The 19,738-nt window shown below is 37.1% G+C and overlaps 1 protein-coding gene across 1 annotated transcript in view; it reads left to right on the top strand.

Moving 5' to 3' along the window:
* CFAP20DC (CFAP20 domain containing) overlaps positions 1-19,738 on the top strand; it is a 245,334-nt gene that overhangs the window by 166,843 nt on the left and 58,753 nt on the right. Inside the window, 1 exon segment of the mRNA XM_036030972.1 lies at positions 4,484-4,858. Within this exon segment, the coding sequence (XP_035886865.1) occupies positions 4,484-4,858 (375 nt within the window).

Raw genomic sequence — 19,738 nt, 5'->3', positions numbered from 1 at the left:
CATGTTTCTCTCCATTTCTTCCACCCTCCCCCCACTCTAAAAATAAATAAATCTTTAAAATAAAGGTAAGTTAAACCTTTAAACAATAATAATAAAAAATACACCTTACAGATAAATATGTGGTATGGATAGTTTTCACAAGAAATCTTTAAAGTGTTATTAGTTAAAAGAGCATGAAATCTAACTTAGATAAAAATATGTTTTTGTACTGAATAATCAAAGAAGTATCATCATCTTTCTCAAATATTCACATGATGATGTTTGCCAATCACATACAATCCCTGTAATTTCTCTGATGATTTTTGTATGAAGCCATCACTGGCTACAGGTTAAAGATGTTCACGAGAATAATTCACCCAGCCTCTTTTAATATCAAGCATGCTGTAGGTTAGTTACTTGTTAGAAAGCCACATCTTCCTTTCATTTTATTTGTTTATAAACAAGTAAAATGCATTACAAGACACTACTATCCAGAGAAAACTGTATTACTTTTATAGTTTCCTATAAAAATCAAGAGGTTAAAATAGATATACTTCTTGGGGATGATTTTTAGTAAGGACATTTAAGATATACTTGAATGGTCAATCTTGCTATCATTAAAGAAATGATTTTTTCATTCTGTTATGACTAATATCTTTAGCTATATTTATGCAAGTAACTGTGCTCTTTGGTTGTCATTAGAAATATGCACCTCTATCATCTCTATTGTCTGCTAGCCTGACTAAAAGGTGCTGTCGGTTCACACATTTAGTTGTGGAAACATTGGACAAAAGAAAAAACCCCTGCTGACTCATTCTAAATTACAAAGCCAATACTGCCATGAAAGTGTATTTGGAATATTACAGATGTGTTCTGTTACAGAACTTTTAAGAATATTATGTAAGACATTATTCACAGTGGACTGAATTAAAACATCAATTGAAATATAAATAAATATAATCATCCACTTTTACAAAGGCTGAAACAGGGTTCTATCCTGACTCACTCAACATTAAAGTTGTGATACAAAAAGCCGAGATCCCATCTGCTCCAAGTAGATGGCCCTCAAGAGTCATTAAAATTATCTTTTAAAATTGAAGCTCAGCAAGAGCAATCCATTTTGTGTATCCACAACTTGTCCAAATGCCCATCTGCATGTCCTTATAAGAAACGTAGTTCAACAGAGGAAGTGCTGGCTCCTTGGGGAAATCATTCTCATCCTCAGCGTACATATGCTGTGCTACAGTTAATCAGGCAAACTCTATTGATGTTCCTGGCACTGAGGCGTGATTGAATATTTAACAAACAAATGCTTATGATCCCAGAAGACAAACAATTCAAGAGATTTGGGATTTTTTAAAAAATAGATTAAGTTAAATCAAAATCTTTTTGTGTTTGTTCTTCTGAAAAACAGATGAACAGATGATTGGGGTGTGAAAATGGCTTGACAATTTCTTTACTATTCTGACAAATTATACGCAATTGCTGTACAGGTTTTCAGTAGCTAAATCATAAACCAAAGGGGAAAAAGTGGTTGTTTTTCAATCAGATCATAGTAAACTAACTTCTTATGCATATAACAAATGTATGTTATACAGAGAACATTAATCTACAAAACATATTGAGCCCAAATGTGTTACATATGTGAGATCGATAAACATCACCTATACCTATACCATCTATTTTACTAAGGCAAAACCATTACTAAATAAAAGGAATAGGGTTGAGCCAGTGCACCACTCCCAGAAAACACTACACTATTTTTTATTCTCCATTTATTTCCTCTCTAAAGGAGAGGCTGACCCAAGTTAAATCAAGATATTAGTCTCATATGTCATCTTGCCTTTCTCATTTATCCTAATTCTCCTGTCAGAATCTGGGATAAACCTATTTAGTGGTTCCGGGGCAGCCAAAGTAAGCTAGCCTTTTGTACCCTGTCCACATTCTCCAGTTATTTGACTTTTCCATTTAAAATAGTATGGAAGCATATTATTGCAGAAATACAATACAACCAAGATAATGCTCATCAGGGAACACAGCTAAACCTGTCAATTTCCTGATCCATCTCCACTTCTTGGTCCATCACAATAGGAAATGTGTGAAATGAACGTCCATATACATACTCATGAGTATCTCTGTGTATATAATCACTGCTCATGCCAAGCAAAAAGAAAGATTTTTTATCTGAGTAAACTACTTGAAGGAAGAAAAAACTTGACTCTGACCCACCACAGGTAGAAAAAATAGACTGCCTAAAGTGTCTTTTTAATGATATAACAGACATTTGGTTTTCCATGCATTCCTCAAAATTCTCATAATAGTACACCTGAGACTTTTAAAATTACAGTTACTACCTTCCACCTTATGAAATTGTTACCTCTGTAGGTCTCTCTCTCTCTGCTGTTAGATTCTATTTCTCTTGAGGGCAATGTTCCTATTCTTCTAACTGTGTATCTTATGTAGTGCTTAGAACACCCCTTAAACGTAGCAGGAGTTTAATAAAGATTTTCTGAATTAATGTTTATTGCAAAAGCTCTTAATTTCTGCCTTTGTCATATATAATATGGAATCCCCAATTCTTACAGAGATTTGGGCCCAAAGAGTCATAATTATACCTTTTTCACTCATCCACCTATTTTTAGGTCCAATATGTTTTAAACCCACAGTGTATGTCTTTATTATGAAAATATGATAGAAATGAATATGTTGGGAGGCTTTTGGTCACAGAAATCCCTCTGACAATTGTGTATAACAATTATAGGAAATTAAACTTAAATTTTTTTTAAAGTTTGGAGAAGACAGAACACTGTCTAGTAGCCAGACTAAATTTAAAACCAAATCTGAGTTCCACCCATACTTTCTCAGAACTAAGACTTGGAAGATACTGATATTCTCCATTTACCTTCTCCAAATAAGACTAAACTTGTATTTTTTTATCTTTATGAAACAAAAATTGCAAGATTCACTCCTCAATTCTCTGGTAATTTGGGGCAATAGGCATTGTTTAGGTTCCTGGCAGTCTCCCATTTTTGCATGAAGGCAGCATTCTTCATCCATATGAATTCCCTCAGAGTTGACAGAATGGTGGTGAAGGACAGCTCACCAGTAAGTGACAGCAGACAGGGCTGTCCAGTGCCTGCAGTACTGTTGGAAGTGCAAAAATATTCTTGCCCTTCTTATGTGGATTGACACCCACTCACCATCTTCTCTTTGCTTTATGTGGGACTCTGGAAAATTAGTTCATCTATCATTTATAAAGAAATATATGTATCAGAAGATAAAGCCAGCATAGACAAAGAAAATGTAGGCCCAGAATGAGTACCAAGAAGACATTTTCATAAGATATCCTTGAACACTCTGCAGTTTTCATTCTTTACTACACATAGGCAAGCTGTTTCCTAGGAGAGGTTCTAAGACCTCAGTGGACCTTTCTTGAGAGCCCTGTTGTCTGCTAAATCCCACCTGCTTCCAGCAGGAAGGGAAGATTATAACTCGACAGGATTAGGGACCTCAGACTCCACGTGAGAGCTTCCCAGAGTCACAAAATACAACATATTGTACCTCCTACAGAATTCTCGAGTCAGCCAGCCTCCCCATCATCACCATCACTGCCTCAACACAGCCACCTCTGTGTTTCCAGTTATTACAGTTCGATTGTCTCCTAATTGACTTCTCTTTCTACAATCTCCATAAAACTCACTAGACATCCCACAAACAATATTCACACACACTCATCCCCCATGCCTTCTATTTTGTGCCATTGTGGCTTCCCTCTGCCTCATATCACCCTATGGCTCCTTGCTGCCTTCAAAAAGAAGTCCTTGGATGGCCAGGTTTAAATTTCTGGCCTACCATTATATTCTCAGCATCTGTGGTGCCTGGAACAATGCTTGGCCATATCTTGGCTATTGTAAATAATGCTGCAGTGAACATATAGTTGCATGTGTCTTTTTAATGTAGTGTTGGGGTTTATTCAAATAAATACCTAGAGGTGGAATTCCTGGGTCCTTCTTTGTATCTTGTTATAGCCTTTGTTTTAAAGTATAATTGTCTGATACAAGTATTGCTACCCCAGCTACTTTTCCCTGTTTCCACTTTCATGAAATATCTTTTTCTATCCCTTTACTTCCAGTCTGTATGTATCTTTTGATCTGAAGTGAGTTTCTTATAGGCAACTACTCTGTGTCTTTTGATTAAAGCATTTAATCCATTTATGTTTAAGGTAGTAATTGTTGATAGACATGTAGTTATTGACATTCTTTTCATATGGGCTTTTTTTTCTTCTTCTTAAAGAAGACCCTCTGACATTTCATGTAATACTGGTTTGGTGGTAATAAACTCCTTTAGCTTTTTATTGTCTGGGAACTCACATTTTTTAGTATCGAATAAAATAAATGTATAAATTTGATTTACTCATAGAATATATAAACTTATTAAGAACTGTACTCAGTAACTTACCACACATTTTGTCTCAAAATTATTTCCACTTTGTTCCCCTTTGTAGGGTAACCACAGCATCCAGAGTTCTCCTGATACAACAACTAGTCCTTCAGGGCTAACTCAGTTAACATTAGAGACCGTTCTGGGGAAGGCTGCAAGGTGGACAAGTAAAGAATATCTGAAAAGTGCCTACACAGAAGCAGGAGAGTCAGCAAGCCAGAATTCCTTGGTGAAGCAGATAGATATAAACAACTTGCAAACAAGTTTGGTGCCTAGAGCATGGCTTTCTCCCCCTGGAAGAAGGAGTGAACCCTCTCAGAAAACTCCAGATCCCATTATCAAAACAAAGGACCCACCGGCCCATCAGGTGCCAACTTCAGTAAACAAAAGCCCCCTAAAGGAAGTCTCAGAGAAGTTGAGACCCATTCCTGAAGTATCAGTAAGTGATTTTACTCTGGTTTGCCTGTGCAGACAGTACATCCTGCTGTGCTCTGTTCAGTTCCACTCTGCACACATTTTCAGCAGTATCTATTTTTCATCATTTGGGTGATCAGTAATGTATTTTCTTTTCTATTCAGATGTGTTTTAGCTCAGTAACAGCAGCTGTTAAAAGAATATTGCACATCCCAATGATAATAGAATGCCTCATGTTTTTAATGAGAAAGATAATTATCATAATAGTTATTTTTTATTTCCCAGTTACTTCTCATTATTTTAGTTATCACTGTTTGCAAATTATAAATGAAGATCTTATTCCTGAGCCAAAGACTTGCCAGTAAAATTGACAGATTTTCAATAACAATCTACATTAAGAGCCATAAAAACATCATTATTCTATTCACTTGTGGTCTCTTTGCAGCAGTTCCCAAGTAATAAATGATATGAGTGAGGGTTAACAGTAAAGCAGAGTCATTGAATAAATCCCTAGGCTAGTTTGGTGGCTGCATTCACGTCCATCAGATTGATTTTTTCTTCCTGTGTTAGTACTTTTCTTCCTTCAGTTCCCCCACAGCTGCACTTAGAAGCCAGAGGCTATGCAGGACAAATAATACTTATATTCCATTTTTAAATATTAAAGATTGTCTTTATTTGTCATGTCCTAAGTATTCTGTATGTGTTACAAAGTAAGGCTTTGATTCAATTATGTTCTAAGCAATTTAGAGTAGATTAATTGTTACCTAGCACAGGTGATAAATATCTACATCATCAGCAACAAAATAGAAATAGCTAATATTTATTAAACATTTACCACGTGTAAGTCCTTGTGCCAAGCCTCCTTCCATGAAGTATTTCACTTAATCCTCACAATGACTCTGAGAGGCAGAGACTGTCAGCATCCCCATCATCGTTCAGAGGAGGAAACTGCAGTTCTGAACAGTTGTGCAGTTTGTTCAAGGACCACAGTTCGTTTGGGAGTCAAAACTTGAACCTAGATTTTCTGCATCTAGAACTACTGCTGTGTCCACCACACCTTTCTGCACAAGCATGTGCTGAGTCATAAAAGCAATGGTCTCTCTTTAAGAGACATCCAGAGATAAAACAAATGTGTTTTCCTCTTTTGGTTTCTCATGCTTGTGCGCATGTGTGTGCATGTAAGAAAATAGTAGATCACTTCACCTGATGAAAATGGATTTGTCTTAGGGAGACTGAAGATAAAAGTGGTCAATAATATTTTTTAAATATTTTATTTTAAATATTATTTTTGAAAATATTTCTAAAACAAATGTTCTTGTTCTACCTGTCATTTTTTAATAATAATTGCAATACAACTAATAAACTAATCTTATGGATGTATAGATTCAGTCTGCAATGCCAAGCTGCCAAAAACAGAACAAAAGCCAGTCAGGGAGAAGCATTCCACTCCATTTTCTCCCTAATTTCTTTGCCACCACCTTCCATTGGGTAGAATCTGTCATCCTCTATATCCAAAGATTGTTTATTTTCTTTTTTTTTATCTCCTTGTAGAAATAAAACCAGAACATCAAAATCAGCTTATGAGCTTCAGGCACAAATGGTCTTAAAATACCTGGCCACTCAGCTAAGTCCACTTCCTGAAAGAATAGTGCTGTCTGCGATACCTGGAAATAGTGAAAGGAGCAGAGGAGAGAGAGCAGGGGACTTTTCCCTCACCCATTCTCTTCACTTAAGAAGCTTTTAGGATAAGACAGTTTCCAGGAAACGTTTCCATTATCTCAGGAGACACTTCTTACAGCTGCACACTTCAGACTTCACAGCACAAGCCTGATGCGGGCCTGTTCTGCACAGCAGCCCTCTGCCTTTGACCTACTGCTAGTCCATTTTACAGCTGAAGAGACTGACAGAGCGATGACTGCAGAAAGACGAAAGGGAGAGGCGCTTTGTCTTTGATGGGGGGTAGAGGCACAAAAGCTGTGCTTCACATTCATGCAGAGACATTCGACATCAGTGTCAAAACTCAGACTAATAAAATTTGACTGTAACAATCCACATGATTGCTACAATTTATGAATGTGATCATCTCAGTTTAACAGGATATAAAATTATTGAAGGCATAGACAGCCTACCCCATCTCAAGGTAAATTTACAATGAAAATGGAGAGTTCTTCCAGAGACACAGTTTAAACAGGAAATTCACGGTCATAGTGAGAACAGTTCTAATAATCGACATTCTCCCCACAAGATGTTTGCAGGTACGAATCTGTGGAAACAAGTTTACTCCAAAGAGTGTTGTGTTCATACTAACTCCACAAAGGGATTTTTCCCCAGATCCCAGAAACCTACAGGGGTGACTCTTTAATGACTACTAAGATTTAATTCACACAATATAGAATTGAGCCTTTTTTATTATATTCACAAGTTGCACAACCATCACCACTTTCTAATTTTAAATCATTTTCATCACCCTGAAAGAAACTTCATACCCATTAACAGTCACTCCCCATTCCTCCTCTCCCCCTAAACTCCTGGAAAACACCAGTCTATTTTTTGTGTCTACAAATTGGCCTATTTTCAACATTTCATATAAATGTAATCATACAATATGTGACCTTTGTGTCTGACTTTTTCACTTAGCCTAGTGTTTTCATGGTTTATCCATGTTATAGCAGCTTATTCCTTTTTATGCCTGAATAGTAATTTATTATATGGAGATGCCATATTTGCTTATTCATTTATCAATTGATAGACACTGGTTGTTTCCACTTTAGAGCCATTATGAACAAGGCTTCCATGGACATTCATGTGCAAGTTTTTGTGTGGACATATGTTTTAGTACTCTTAGTGTATACCTAGGAAGAGAATTGCTGGTTCACATGGAATTTTACACTTAACTTTTGAGAAACTGCCAAACTGTTTTTCAGTATGACTGTGCCATTTTATATTCCCACCAGCAGTGGGGCTGGGGTTCCAGTTTCTCCATATCCTAGGCAATACCTATTGTCTCTTTTTCATTTAAGCTATCCTAAGGTATGGTATCTCATTGTGGTTGTGGTTTGCATTTCCCTGGTGCTAAAGATGTTGAGCATCTTTTCATGTGCCTATTAGCCATTCATATATATATATATAGAGATAGATAGATAGATAGATAGATAGATATCTATAGATAGATAGCTCCTTTAGAGAAATGCTTATTCAAATCCTTTGCCTATTTTTAAATTGGATTATTTGTCTTTTTATTGTTTAGTTATAAAAGTTTGGATACATGATTCTTGTCAGTTATGTGACATATGAATGTTTTCTTTCATTCTGTAAGCTGTCTTTTCATTTCTTTTTTTTTGCAATTGTTTTTTTTATTTAAATTGTTGTTGCAGTACAATTTTCTATCTTTTACTCCCATCCCAACTCACCCACCCAAACTTCCCCTCCTCCCTCCCATTTCCACTCGCCCCTAGTTTTTATCCATGTGTCCTTATACTCGTTCCTGTAAATCCTTCCTCTTTTCCCCTGAAATTCTCTCTCCTCTCCCCTCTGAACTCTGTCAGTCTGTTCTTTATTTCAGTGTCTTTGGTTATATTTTGCTTGTTTCTTTGTTTTGTTGTTTAGGTTCCTGTTAAAGGTGAGATCATATGGTATTTGTCTTTTACTGCCTGGCTTATTTCGCTTAGCATAATACTTTCCAGTTGCATCCATGCTATTGCAAAGGGTAGGAGCTCCTTCTTTCTTTCTGCTGCATAGAATTCCATTGTGTAAATGTACCATAGTTTTTTGATCCATTCATTTACTGATGGGCATCTAGGTTGCTTCCAACACTTAGCTATTGTAAATTGTGCTGCTATGAACATTGGGGTGCATAGGTTCTTTTGGATTGGTGTTTTAGGGTTCTTATGATATAATCCTACCAGTAGAATTGCTGGGTCAAGAGGCAGATCCATTTTTAGTTTTCTGAGGATGTTCCATACTGTTTTCCATAGTGGTTTGTACCAGTCTGCAATCCCACCAAGAGTGCACTAGGGTCCCCTTTTCTCCACAACCTCTCCAACACTTGTTGTTTGTTGCTTTGTTTATGATGGCCATTCTGACTGGTGTGAAGTGGTATCTCATTGTGGTTTTAATCTGCATCTCTCTGATAGCTAGTGATATTGAGCATCTTTTCATGTGTTTCTGGATCCTCTGTATGTCCTTTTTGGAGAAGTGTCTGTTCAAGTCCTTTGCTCATTTTTTAATTGGGTTGCTTGTCTTCTTAGAGTGGAGTCATGTAAGTTCTTTATATATTTTGGAGATTAAACCTTTGTCTGAGATATCATTGGCAAATATGTTTTCCCATACAGTTGGTTCTCTTTTTATTTTAATACTGTTTTCTTTAGCTGTGCAGAAGCTTTTTATCTTGATGAAATCCCATTTGTTTATTCTTTCCTTATGTCCCTTGCTCTGGGGGATGTATCACTAAAATGTTGCCGCATGAAATATCTGAGATTTTCCTGCCTATGTTTTCCTCTAGGACTTTAATGGTGACATGGCTTATATTTAAGTCTTTTATCCACCTTGAATTTATTTTTGTGTATGGTGTAAGTTGGTGCTCGAGTTTCATTTTTTTGCATGTAGCTGTCCAGTTTTCCCAACACCATTTGTTGAAGAGACTGTTTTTACTCCATTTTATGTTGCTGCCCCCTTTGTCAAATATTAATTGACTGTAGAGACTTGGGCTTATTTCTGGGCTCTCTGTTATGTTCCATTGGTCCATGTGCCTGTTTTTATGCTAGTACCAGGCTGTTTTGATTACAGTGGCCTTGTAATACAGTTTGGTATCAGGTATTGTGATCCCTCCTACTTTGCTTTTCTTTCTCAAAATTTCAGCAGCTATTCAGGGTCATTTATGGTTCCATATAAATTGTTGAAGTGTTTGTTCTATGTCTGTGAAATATGCCATTGGTACTTTAATAGGTATTGTATTGAATCTGTAAATTGCTTTGGGTAGTATGGACATTTTGATGATGTTAATTCTTCCAATCCATGAACATGGTATATGTTTCCATTTGTTTGTGTCTTCCTTAATTTCTTTCTTCAGTGTTGTGTAGTTTCCTTTATACACATCTTTTACTTACTTGGTTAGATTTATTCCTAGGTATTTTATTTTTCTTTTTGCTATGTTAAATGGGATTTTTTCCTGATTTCTGTTTCTGCTGTTTCATTGTTGGTATACAAAAATGCCTTTGATTTCTGGATATTGACTTTGTATCCCGCTGTTTTGCCAAATTCTTTTATTAGGTCAAGCAGTTTTTTAGCAGAGTCTATAGGATTTTCTAGGTACACTATCATGTCATCTGCAAACAGTGACAGTTTTGTTTCCTCCTTTCCAATTTGGATGCCTTTTATTTCCTTTTCTTGTCTGATTGCTGTGGCTAAAACTTCCTCATTTCTTTTTTTAAATATGTTTTATTGATTATGCTATTACAGTTGTCATCCCATTTTCCCCCTTGATTCCCCTTTGCCCTGCACACACCCTCCCACCCACATTCCAACCTTAGTTCATGTCCATGAGTCCTACATATAAGTTCTTTGGCTTCTACATTTCCTATACTATTCTTAACCTCTCCCTGTCTGTTTTCTACCTACCATTTATGCGACTTGGTCCCTGTACCTTTTCCCCCATTCCCTACCTTCCCTTCTTCGCTGATAACCCTCCATGTGATCTCTATTTCTGTTATTCTGTTCCTGTTCTAGTTGTTTGCTTAGTTTGTTTCTGTTTTTGTTTTTCTAGTTCAGTTGTTGATAGTTGTGAGTTTGTTGTCATTTTACTGTTCATATTTTTGATCATCTTTTTCTTAGATAAGTTCCTTTAACATTTCATATAATAAGGTCTTAGTGATGATGAACTCCTTGAACTTGACCTTATCTGGGAAGCATTTTATCTGCCCTTCCATTCCAACTGATAGCTTTGCTGGATAAAGTAATCTTAGATGTAGGTTCTTACTTTTCATTACTTGGAATACTTCTTTCCAGCCCCTTTTTGTCTGCAAGGTTTCTTTTGAGAAATCAGCTGATAGTCTTATGGGAATTCCTTTGTAGATAACTCTCTCCTTTTCTCTTGATGCTCTTTAGATTCTCTCCTTCTCTTTCATCTTGAGTAATATAATTATGATGTGCCTTGGTGTGTGCTTCCTTGGATCCAACTTCTTTGGGACTCTCTGAGCTTCCTGGACTTCTTGAAGTCTACTTCCTTTGCCAGATTATGGAAGTTCTCCTTCATTATTTTTTCAAATAAGTTTTTAATATTTTTCTCTTCCTTTTCTCCTTCTGACACCCCTATGATTCAAATGTTGGAACGTTAAAGTTGTCCTGAAGATTCCTAAGCTTCTCATTTTTTTGAATTCTTGTTTCTTCATTCTGTTCTGGTTGAATGTTTATTTCTTCCTTCTGCTCCAAATTGTTGATTTGAGACCCGATTTCCTTCCCATCACTTCTAACTCCCTGTACATTTTCCTTTATTTTACTTTCTATAGCCTTCACTTTTTCCTCCATTTTATGACCATATTGAACCAGTTCTTTGAGTATCCTAATTACCAGTGTTTTGAACTGTGTATCTGATAGGTTGGCTATCTCTTTGTCACTTAGTTGTATTTTTTTTCTGAAGCGCTTATCTGTTCTTTCATTTGGGCCATTGCGTTTTGTTTTTTGTGGGTTTTTTTTTGGTCTCAGTGCACCTGTTATGTAGTAAGGGGTGGAGCCTTAGGTATTCACAGGGCGGAGCAACTCACATCACTGCATTGTGGTGCTGTATGTGGGTGGAGGGGTCCAAGAGAGAACAATGCCAGTTGCTCAGCTCTCTGCCAGTTTTCAGTCACTTTTGCCGCTACCCACAAGTAAATTGGGCCCTTCTGGTGCTCATTCCCAGGTGGGTGGGCTTGTGTACATTCTAGGACCCTGTCGGTCTCTCCAGTGAACTCTGTTGTGAGGCTGGGAATTTCTCCCACCACCTCAACCCCCACAGGTTTTCTCAGTCAGAGATTTTGAGGGTTTATTTCCCCACACTGGAACCCTGGGTTGTGTGGTTTGTTTTGCTCCCCAGTTGTTCCTACTGGTTTTTCTGCATGCAAATATGGGACGGCTCACTCCACCAGTGACCACCTCATCCAATCCACCATTGCTGCTTTGCCTTACCCCAGTTCTCCAGCCACCACCTTGCCCCAAGTCCTGCCCACCCCGGCTGCCCATCTCCACCCCTCCTACTGGTCTGGATGAATGTTTCTTCTTTAACTCCTTGTTTGTTAGACTTCCTTACAGTTCAAGTTTCTGGCAGTTCTGGTGGTTTTTTGTTTTTAAATTTGTTGTTGTCCTTCTTTTGGTTGTGTGAGGAGGCAAAGTATATCTACCTACACCTCCATCTTGGCTGAAAGTCTTCACTGAGCTGTCTTTTCATTTCTTGATGGTATCCTTTGAATTTAAAAAGTTTTTAATTTTGATGAAGTCAGTTTATCTATTTTTTTCTTCTGTTGTTTGTGCTTTTGCTATTATATCTAAGAAATCCTTGCCTAATCCAAGGTCACAAACATTTACTCCTACTTTTTTTCTGAGTTTTATAGTCTTAGTTCCTAAATTTAGTCCTATGATCCATTTTGACTTAGTTTTCATATATGATGGGAAGTTCAACTACATTTTTTTGCATGTGGATATCCACTTGTGCCAGTACCATTGGTTAAAAGACTGTTGTTCTTTTTCTATTGAATTGTCTTGCACCCTTTTTGAAAATCAGTTAACTATTACATGTCAGACTTTATTTTTGACCTCTCAACTCTATTCTGTTGATCTATATGTCTATTCTCATGCAGTATCCCACTATCTTGATTACTATGGTTTTGTAGTAGGCTTTGAAATGAGGGCCTATGAGTCCTCCAACCTTATTCATCCTTATCTTGACTGATTCTGCTATGCTGGATCCCTTCTGTTTTCTTATGAATCTGAGGATTAGCTTGTCAATTTCTGCAAAAAAGGCAACTGGAATTTGGGGAATGTTGCCATCTTAACTATATAGTAAGCCTTCCAACTTATGGGACGTCTATTTATTTATGTATTTAATTTCTTTTAGCAATGTTTGATAGTTTTCATTGTTCAAGTCTTGCACTTCTTTATTAATTTTAGTCTTAAGTATTTCATTCTTTTTGATGCTATGGTGAATGGAATTGTTTTTCTTAATTTCATTTTTGACTTTTTCATTACTAGTGTGTAGTAATACAATTGATTCTTCTATTGATTTTGTATCTTGCAGCCTTGCTGAACATTAGTTCTAATCATGTTTTTGTGAATCCATTAAGATTTTCTATATATAAGATCATGTCATTGCAAATATAGTTCTACTTTCTTTCCAATCTGGATGTTTTATTTCTTTTTCTTACCAATTGCCTCCACAAATAGATTTAATTTGATTGGAAACTTTTCTATCTTTCAAGATATTTAAAACTCAATACTTTAACTAGTGTGGGCCCAGTACTGAATTCTAGCACAGACATGATGGCTCAGTCAGACCTACAGGGATTCTACTGGTACGACTCATAGGAAATGTACTGATGCAAGAAGAAAATTTTGAGAGTTATCATGGGACTAGAAGTCTATCTGATATTAATATAAGTATAGGTGTGAAATTACCTTGGCTGGCTAGCACTGTAGTCCATATATGCAGAGGACTGACACATAATGGTGGTTTCTGCCACCTAAGCTGGGTCTCTGAAATAAGGGACCTCCAACTGATGGGATACAGCTATTCTGGTTCTACTTCTGAACTAAATAAGAGAATTTCCTCTTCCATAACACCTGTCAGACCAGACACTCTCCCAGGTGCTAGAGATACTACACTGACCAAGACAGATAAGGCCCTTCTCCTCAGAGGTCTATATCTGTTGGGAGATGCAGACAGTAACACCATATACATAAAATAATTGTAAACTGTGAAAAAGGTGTGAGAAGAAAAAAACAGGGTGATATAATAGAGTGGTAGGGTTGGGCAGAATGGTGGTACTTTAGGTATATCTAACTGAGTAGGTAATATTTGAGTTGAGATGTAAACTTTAAAAAGAAGCCAGCTATGCAAAGAACCTGGAAATTGTGCTTTAGACATCAGGAACAGTAGTTAGAAAGCTCCTGACAAGGGCATTTTTGAAGAATAACATAGCTGGGACAAAAGAGGTAAGGAAAGTAGGAGAGGATGAGGCCAGAGAGATAAACAGAGCCCAGATCATGAAAGGTCAAGAAGGCCATGGTGAGGAGGGTGGCCTGTATGTAGTCCAAGTCTTTGAAAGGTTTTAAGCAAGCAATGACATTTATATTCAAAAAGTTTCCCAGCTGTGTCAAGAAGGATGCAACAGGGCAGGAACAGAAGCAGAGAAAGCAGTGGAGGCATCACTGGTAGTTGAGAGTGGAGGTGAAGAGAAGTGGCACACTGCTGGCATATTTGAGAGGTAGGACTGGCAGGATATAGGGAAAAGGAAACAGGACGAATTGAGGAGGACATTAGGTTGGAAACTTCAGCAACCAAGCGAACCTGGGTTGCATATCACTGTGGGCAGACCTGACCCATCCACTTAGCCATAAAGGTACTAGAGTCAGGAATTATAAATGGACAGAACACTGAGAATTTGAGCTCTCTCAAGTGTAAACATGAAGCAGTTTTATGACAAAGGAAAATTAAAGGCTCTTACAAAAAAAAAAAAAAGAAAAGATACAGGACCACTGTCTTTCCAATCCTCTGATATGGAATGGAAGGGTACTAGTTATTCTTAAGGAATGCTTACTGAAATTCATTTGCTAACTCCTTGGTAAACTTCTTCCTTGCAATGTTTTATTCATATTTTAATAAAGTTCAGATATTTTTAATTAAGAAAGAAGGACAACCCTCTGGGTAATATTGCAACCATGTAGATAGCTGGTAATTAAAATTTTCCACATGTATAATTGCACTCAAACAATTTTGAATGAATCATTTTAAACCTACAAATGTCATTATGTGCATCTTTAAATAAACCAACAAATAAAAAAGATGTATATAATAGGCTTTGTGGCTCCAAACAAAAAGTTTGAGCTTATTGAAGAATGGTTATTTTTATAAAGAAAGAAAAAATAAACTACTAGTTATAAATTGAGATATTCTCTTTAGGAAAAAAATATATAACTTTTTATAGGAAAAAATTGTAAAATGATCCACATATAACTTTTGAGTTTAATTTTCACATTTCCATTTTTGAAAACCAAAACTGAATTATAGGAGAACACCTTTAAAGATATTTTAGGCCATGAGATAATGTGAGAAAATTTTTTCCTTTAATTGTCAAGCCATTTAGTTCAGATAATGAAAAAAGATGAGTTTCATTGCCTTCCTGATGAACTTGAGCTCAGTATTGGAGTGGGGCATATTTATCATCATATTTTTTTAAAGTAATGAAAGTTCACTACTCTGTGCAATTGATGCTCTACAAAGTTAGAGAAAAGTGAATTTGTAAATTATTTTAGAATTTTAAAAGCACTGTTCCATTATACAAAGTTCACCATTTTCAATGCTATATAATGCTTTTTGTTCAAAGGGAAGCCATCTGTCTTTCTTTGAACTTGCCACTTGGGTATGCCTGTGCAGCTGTCTTTTCAACAATACTCCATTGTTTAAAGAATTCCTAAATGCCTTTCTGACCCCTGACTTGCTCTAGCTACAATAATACTGCATTGTTGCAAAACACCTGCTTTGGGGTCAGGTTTCCCTGTGTATTTTACATGTGCTTATTGCTCTGGCCCGATAGTACAGGTTCACTTCAGGGTGACTGCCTCTCCTTACACCCCAGCTCCCCACTGGTCTCATCGCCTTGGGCCATCTGGTATACAGCCTCCCCCTTTGCCACCCTCAGGGCCTTCCCCAAACAGAGCTGTATGTCAAATATATCTACATTTTCATTTTTCAAAACCAAGAAGTCAAGAACAGTGGACTCCCACATTCAGAGCACCAGCTCAAATCAGTCCTAGATTTGAGTCCTGGTTGGCTCCTTACTTAAGTGACCTTGGTTACATTTCTTAACCTCTTAACTTCTTTGAGCCTCAATAATTAGAAATGTAACCAGTATTCCTAGCATGCTGAAGCAGATGAAACCTTTTCCAATTTAATAAACTTCCAGAAACTAGTTCTAGGTAGTGTTCAGTAAGTGCTGGCTGTGTGTGCCTCTTCTCCTCTGTTTACAGTTGAACAAAGTGCTAATGTCAGAGTGAATTGACATGCCGCTTCCACCAGGTAACACGTGGTATTTTCTCAGGGATATATTGAAGAGAGAAAAATATTCAGAAGCAGGATATGATGTCTCTCCAGTCATTCCCCAGAGACCAGCCTCTCTGTGCTTCCCATGCCCCAGAGCTCAGCTGTAGATGGGAGCTTCAGGGTTGATAGAGTGAATTGAACCTGGACAGGACTAGATGCAATTCATAAACTATAATATTAAATATGGTAAGAAAGTTTTGTTTATTGAAATGGATACTCCTACCAATTAATAACCTTTGGAAAAGGGTGATATTTGATGTTTTCTCAAAACAGCACTCTTTCCTTTTCTCAAAAAAACAAGATCATTATCTCAGTTTTATCTGTCAGCATACTGCTGGGTATATTACTGAAGCTGTAGAATTTTGTAATTAAATAACATTTGTACTACCAGTAAAAAGTGTTCACGTTAAGCATAGAAATTTCTCAGGTGGAACTTCCTCCTAGCCCTCTGTCTTCTTTTTGAACATTTTTCAGTCTAAACTCCTGTTCATGCTACCAAATGGTTTGTTCCTTTCATTTTCTTTGTACTAGTGTCTAATTTAGTCATTGACCAAGGCAAAAGTGGTCTAGAGCAGACGTATGTTAAAATAATTTAAAATGGAATTATGGTCCAAAATTTGGGCAATGATATGGAGTTGCAAAAGTCATTAGAATATTTTGATATCTCCATTTCTAAGCAGGTAGGTACGCAAAAAATATTCCAGTTATTCTATTGAGCAACAATTTCAAGTTCTCAAAAGTTTCAGAAATTGTAGATAGAAAGACTTGACAAAAATTAAGAGACTATCAGAAGTATGAATCAGTGAAAATGCGCTGGCTATTTAGCCAACACTCTTAACATTTCACTGTCAGTTCTCCAATGTTCTAATACATCCTCCTAGTCAAGTGTTTATTGAAGAAACGAAATGTTTGTCAGAGACATTTCGGTGGTGGCATTGGAGCTGGTTAAGCCTAGGGCTCATGAATGCCCTTGACATAAAACATTACCTAGATTTGGACCAGTTGGTTCTTTCTAGCAGCCTGACTCCTGATTTATGCTGTGTACATTGCATCCCTTAAGTTTAGCAAAGTTTTTCAAGTTGTACTGTGACTTGGTCTTTAAGTTTTGATTTATATCTTTGCAGGGTGAAACACATGCTGAAAACTACCATATGTTTTGAAGGAGTTATGTCCTCAAGTATGTGTCCCTTACAGCTCACTTTGTGGCCTCTGTCTTCTCTTCATTCTTGTTGTCAGTGGGCCTGCACCCCAATGAATCAGGACCAGCTCTTGTGTGGGGTGTGTAGCTCAGGAATTTGAAACAAGTCTTCAAGGAGCACTAGTTGTTGAAGAGATGCCCTGAGACACTAATTTACCATCAGCTATTATTAAAATGTCAGTGTAGAAATTAAACACTGTCTGCAAATAGCAATGGAAGGAGATTAATCTTCAAATCAAATGCCAATTAGAGTTTAAAATTAGCTTTGTAAAATGGACTTATACTTTTCTTGCTGTCATTTTGGGGCTCAAAAAACTTTCAAAACTTTCTAATTACAGCTTCAAAACTCTTAATAATAAATACCAGTGATACCCACTCCCCTGCTACATTTACAAAATGCTTTTTTCTCCACTAAGACAGCCCAGAGTAAGTGCCAATGATTAATCACTTCCCAGGATCTACTGGGGTTTTTTGAGTCTTAGACTTTCATGCTCTCATTGGTCATGGAGAAGTATGCATATCAAACACATATACTTTGGTGAAGTTTCACAAACTGAACAAGCCTGTGTGACCATCATCCAGATCAAGAAAGAGAACAATACCAGCACCCCAGAAGCCCGCCTGTACTCCTTTCCTGTCACTGTCCCCTCACCCTCACCCCCGAGACTAGTTTTACCAATGTACACTCTCTTCTATCTGATTTCTGTCACTCAGCATTTTGTTTGTGAGATTCAATATATCACTCATTTCATTGCTTTGAGTTTTTTACTGTGTGACTGTTACACTATTTATTTATCTATTCTACTCTTCATGGGCGTTTGCATAGTTTACATTTGCAGACTCTTAAGAATATCTTTCTGTAGAATCTTAGATTTTTCATAAAACTTGGGCAAGGGAAGTGGAAGCCATTTGGTCTTACAAGGTTTCAATTAAATTTTAGGTATTTTTACCCTTAACTTTTGAGACCCAGCTAAGAGACCATCTTATTCATGAAGCCTTGATTGATCCTGCAAGTGGCCTCTGTGGTATGCCAAAGACACCAGGCTCTTCGGTACATTTCCCTTTTTTCACATTGCCTTTTGTATTATATTCTCTTGTAACAGCCACCATCCCCTTTGAGTATTGCTGTAACTTAAAGGAATACAGAGTCAGGGATTGCTTAGTAGACCTTTGATTAAGAGTTTTTACAACACAATGTTCCCAGGTGTCAGGTATTGTCATAGTGCACACCTGATTTAGAAGGGGAGTCTCTGAGAGTTTATGGGCTCTAGAATGAGAATAATGACCCACTTTCCTCCCAGTTCTATTACATGCCCATCCATATAGAATAGAATGAGTTTCTTCATATGATCTTGCTAATGGCTCTGTCTCATTTAGGCTATATACCACCTAAATTTAGCCTTGTGTCAGCCACAGTTCCTATCTGAGGATTGCAAAAGTCTGTAGGCTGGTATTTGATTAAGCAAGTCTGTCTTGAAATCTTGAGAAGATAGATTAGGTAAAGGGCATCTAGTTGAAAGGTTGTTTTGTTGTGTTTTATGATTTTGCTGGAGTTATTAGTTTTCCTTTTAATAATTAGCAGGGTTCTGCTTGATTATTAATACTGTACCTCAGTATATTCTCCCATACTGAATGCTCATTTCTTGATAGCCTGACTTGCCCTACTAGATTGTAAGGCCTGTGAGAACAGAGACCACATCTTGTGTTTGTACCTTCACTGTCTTAGGCTCCTAATGGCTCCTAATGGCTGAAAAAAGATCAATGATACAAAAGGCTTGAGTGGCTTCCTGACGGAAGAGATTGCCTGGAATCTGAGCACAGCCAAATTTCATGGCCCTGAGCCTGTTGCCTTGTTCCAAGAATATCTGATCAATAACATCTCCCTTCTTCCCTACAAGGATACTGTGAGATGAAATTGGGTTATACATAGCATTTTGAGCCTTTCAGAGATAGAATTACATAAAGCACTTTGCCTCTCAGCAGTTGCATAATTTAGTTAGATGACATCTTGTGACATCTAGAGTCCACTTTAAGGTGAAGACTTTATTACAAACCTTTTAAAAAAAATGAATAATTTAGACTTTCTGGTGATTTAGGTATGATTTAAGAGATTGCAAATCATGAATGTATCAACGGACTAAGTTAATTACCAGTCCCCACCACCAGTTGCTCTACTCATGACCCTAGAGAAAGTCACTTCTTTCACTCAGCTCATTTTTGGCTGCCCTTCCAGGCTGTTGTCAAACTCTGTATACTACTATTGTATGAAATAAAATCATGGAAATAGAGTCCTAAGCAAATTTAGCACCAACAGTTTCTGGCACATAATAGGGTCTCAGTAAGTATTTGTGAAATAAACTAATGAATGAATCAATCAATCCATTTCCACCACAGCAAATTACGGCAGTGTTCCAGCCAGC

Source organism: Phyllostomus discolor, chromosome 7, assembly GCF_004126475.2.
Source record: "Phyllostomus discolor isolate MPI-MPIP mPhyDis1 chromosome 7, mPhyDis1.pri.v3, whole genome shotgun sequence".
NCBI classification, from domain to species: Eukaryota; Metazoa; Chordata; class Mammalia; order Chiroptera; family Phyllostomidae; genus Phyllostomus; species Phyllostomus discolor.
The sequence above is the reverse complement of the archived record's forward strand: the minus strand, read 5'-3'. Positions and strand labels throughout refer to the sequence as shown.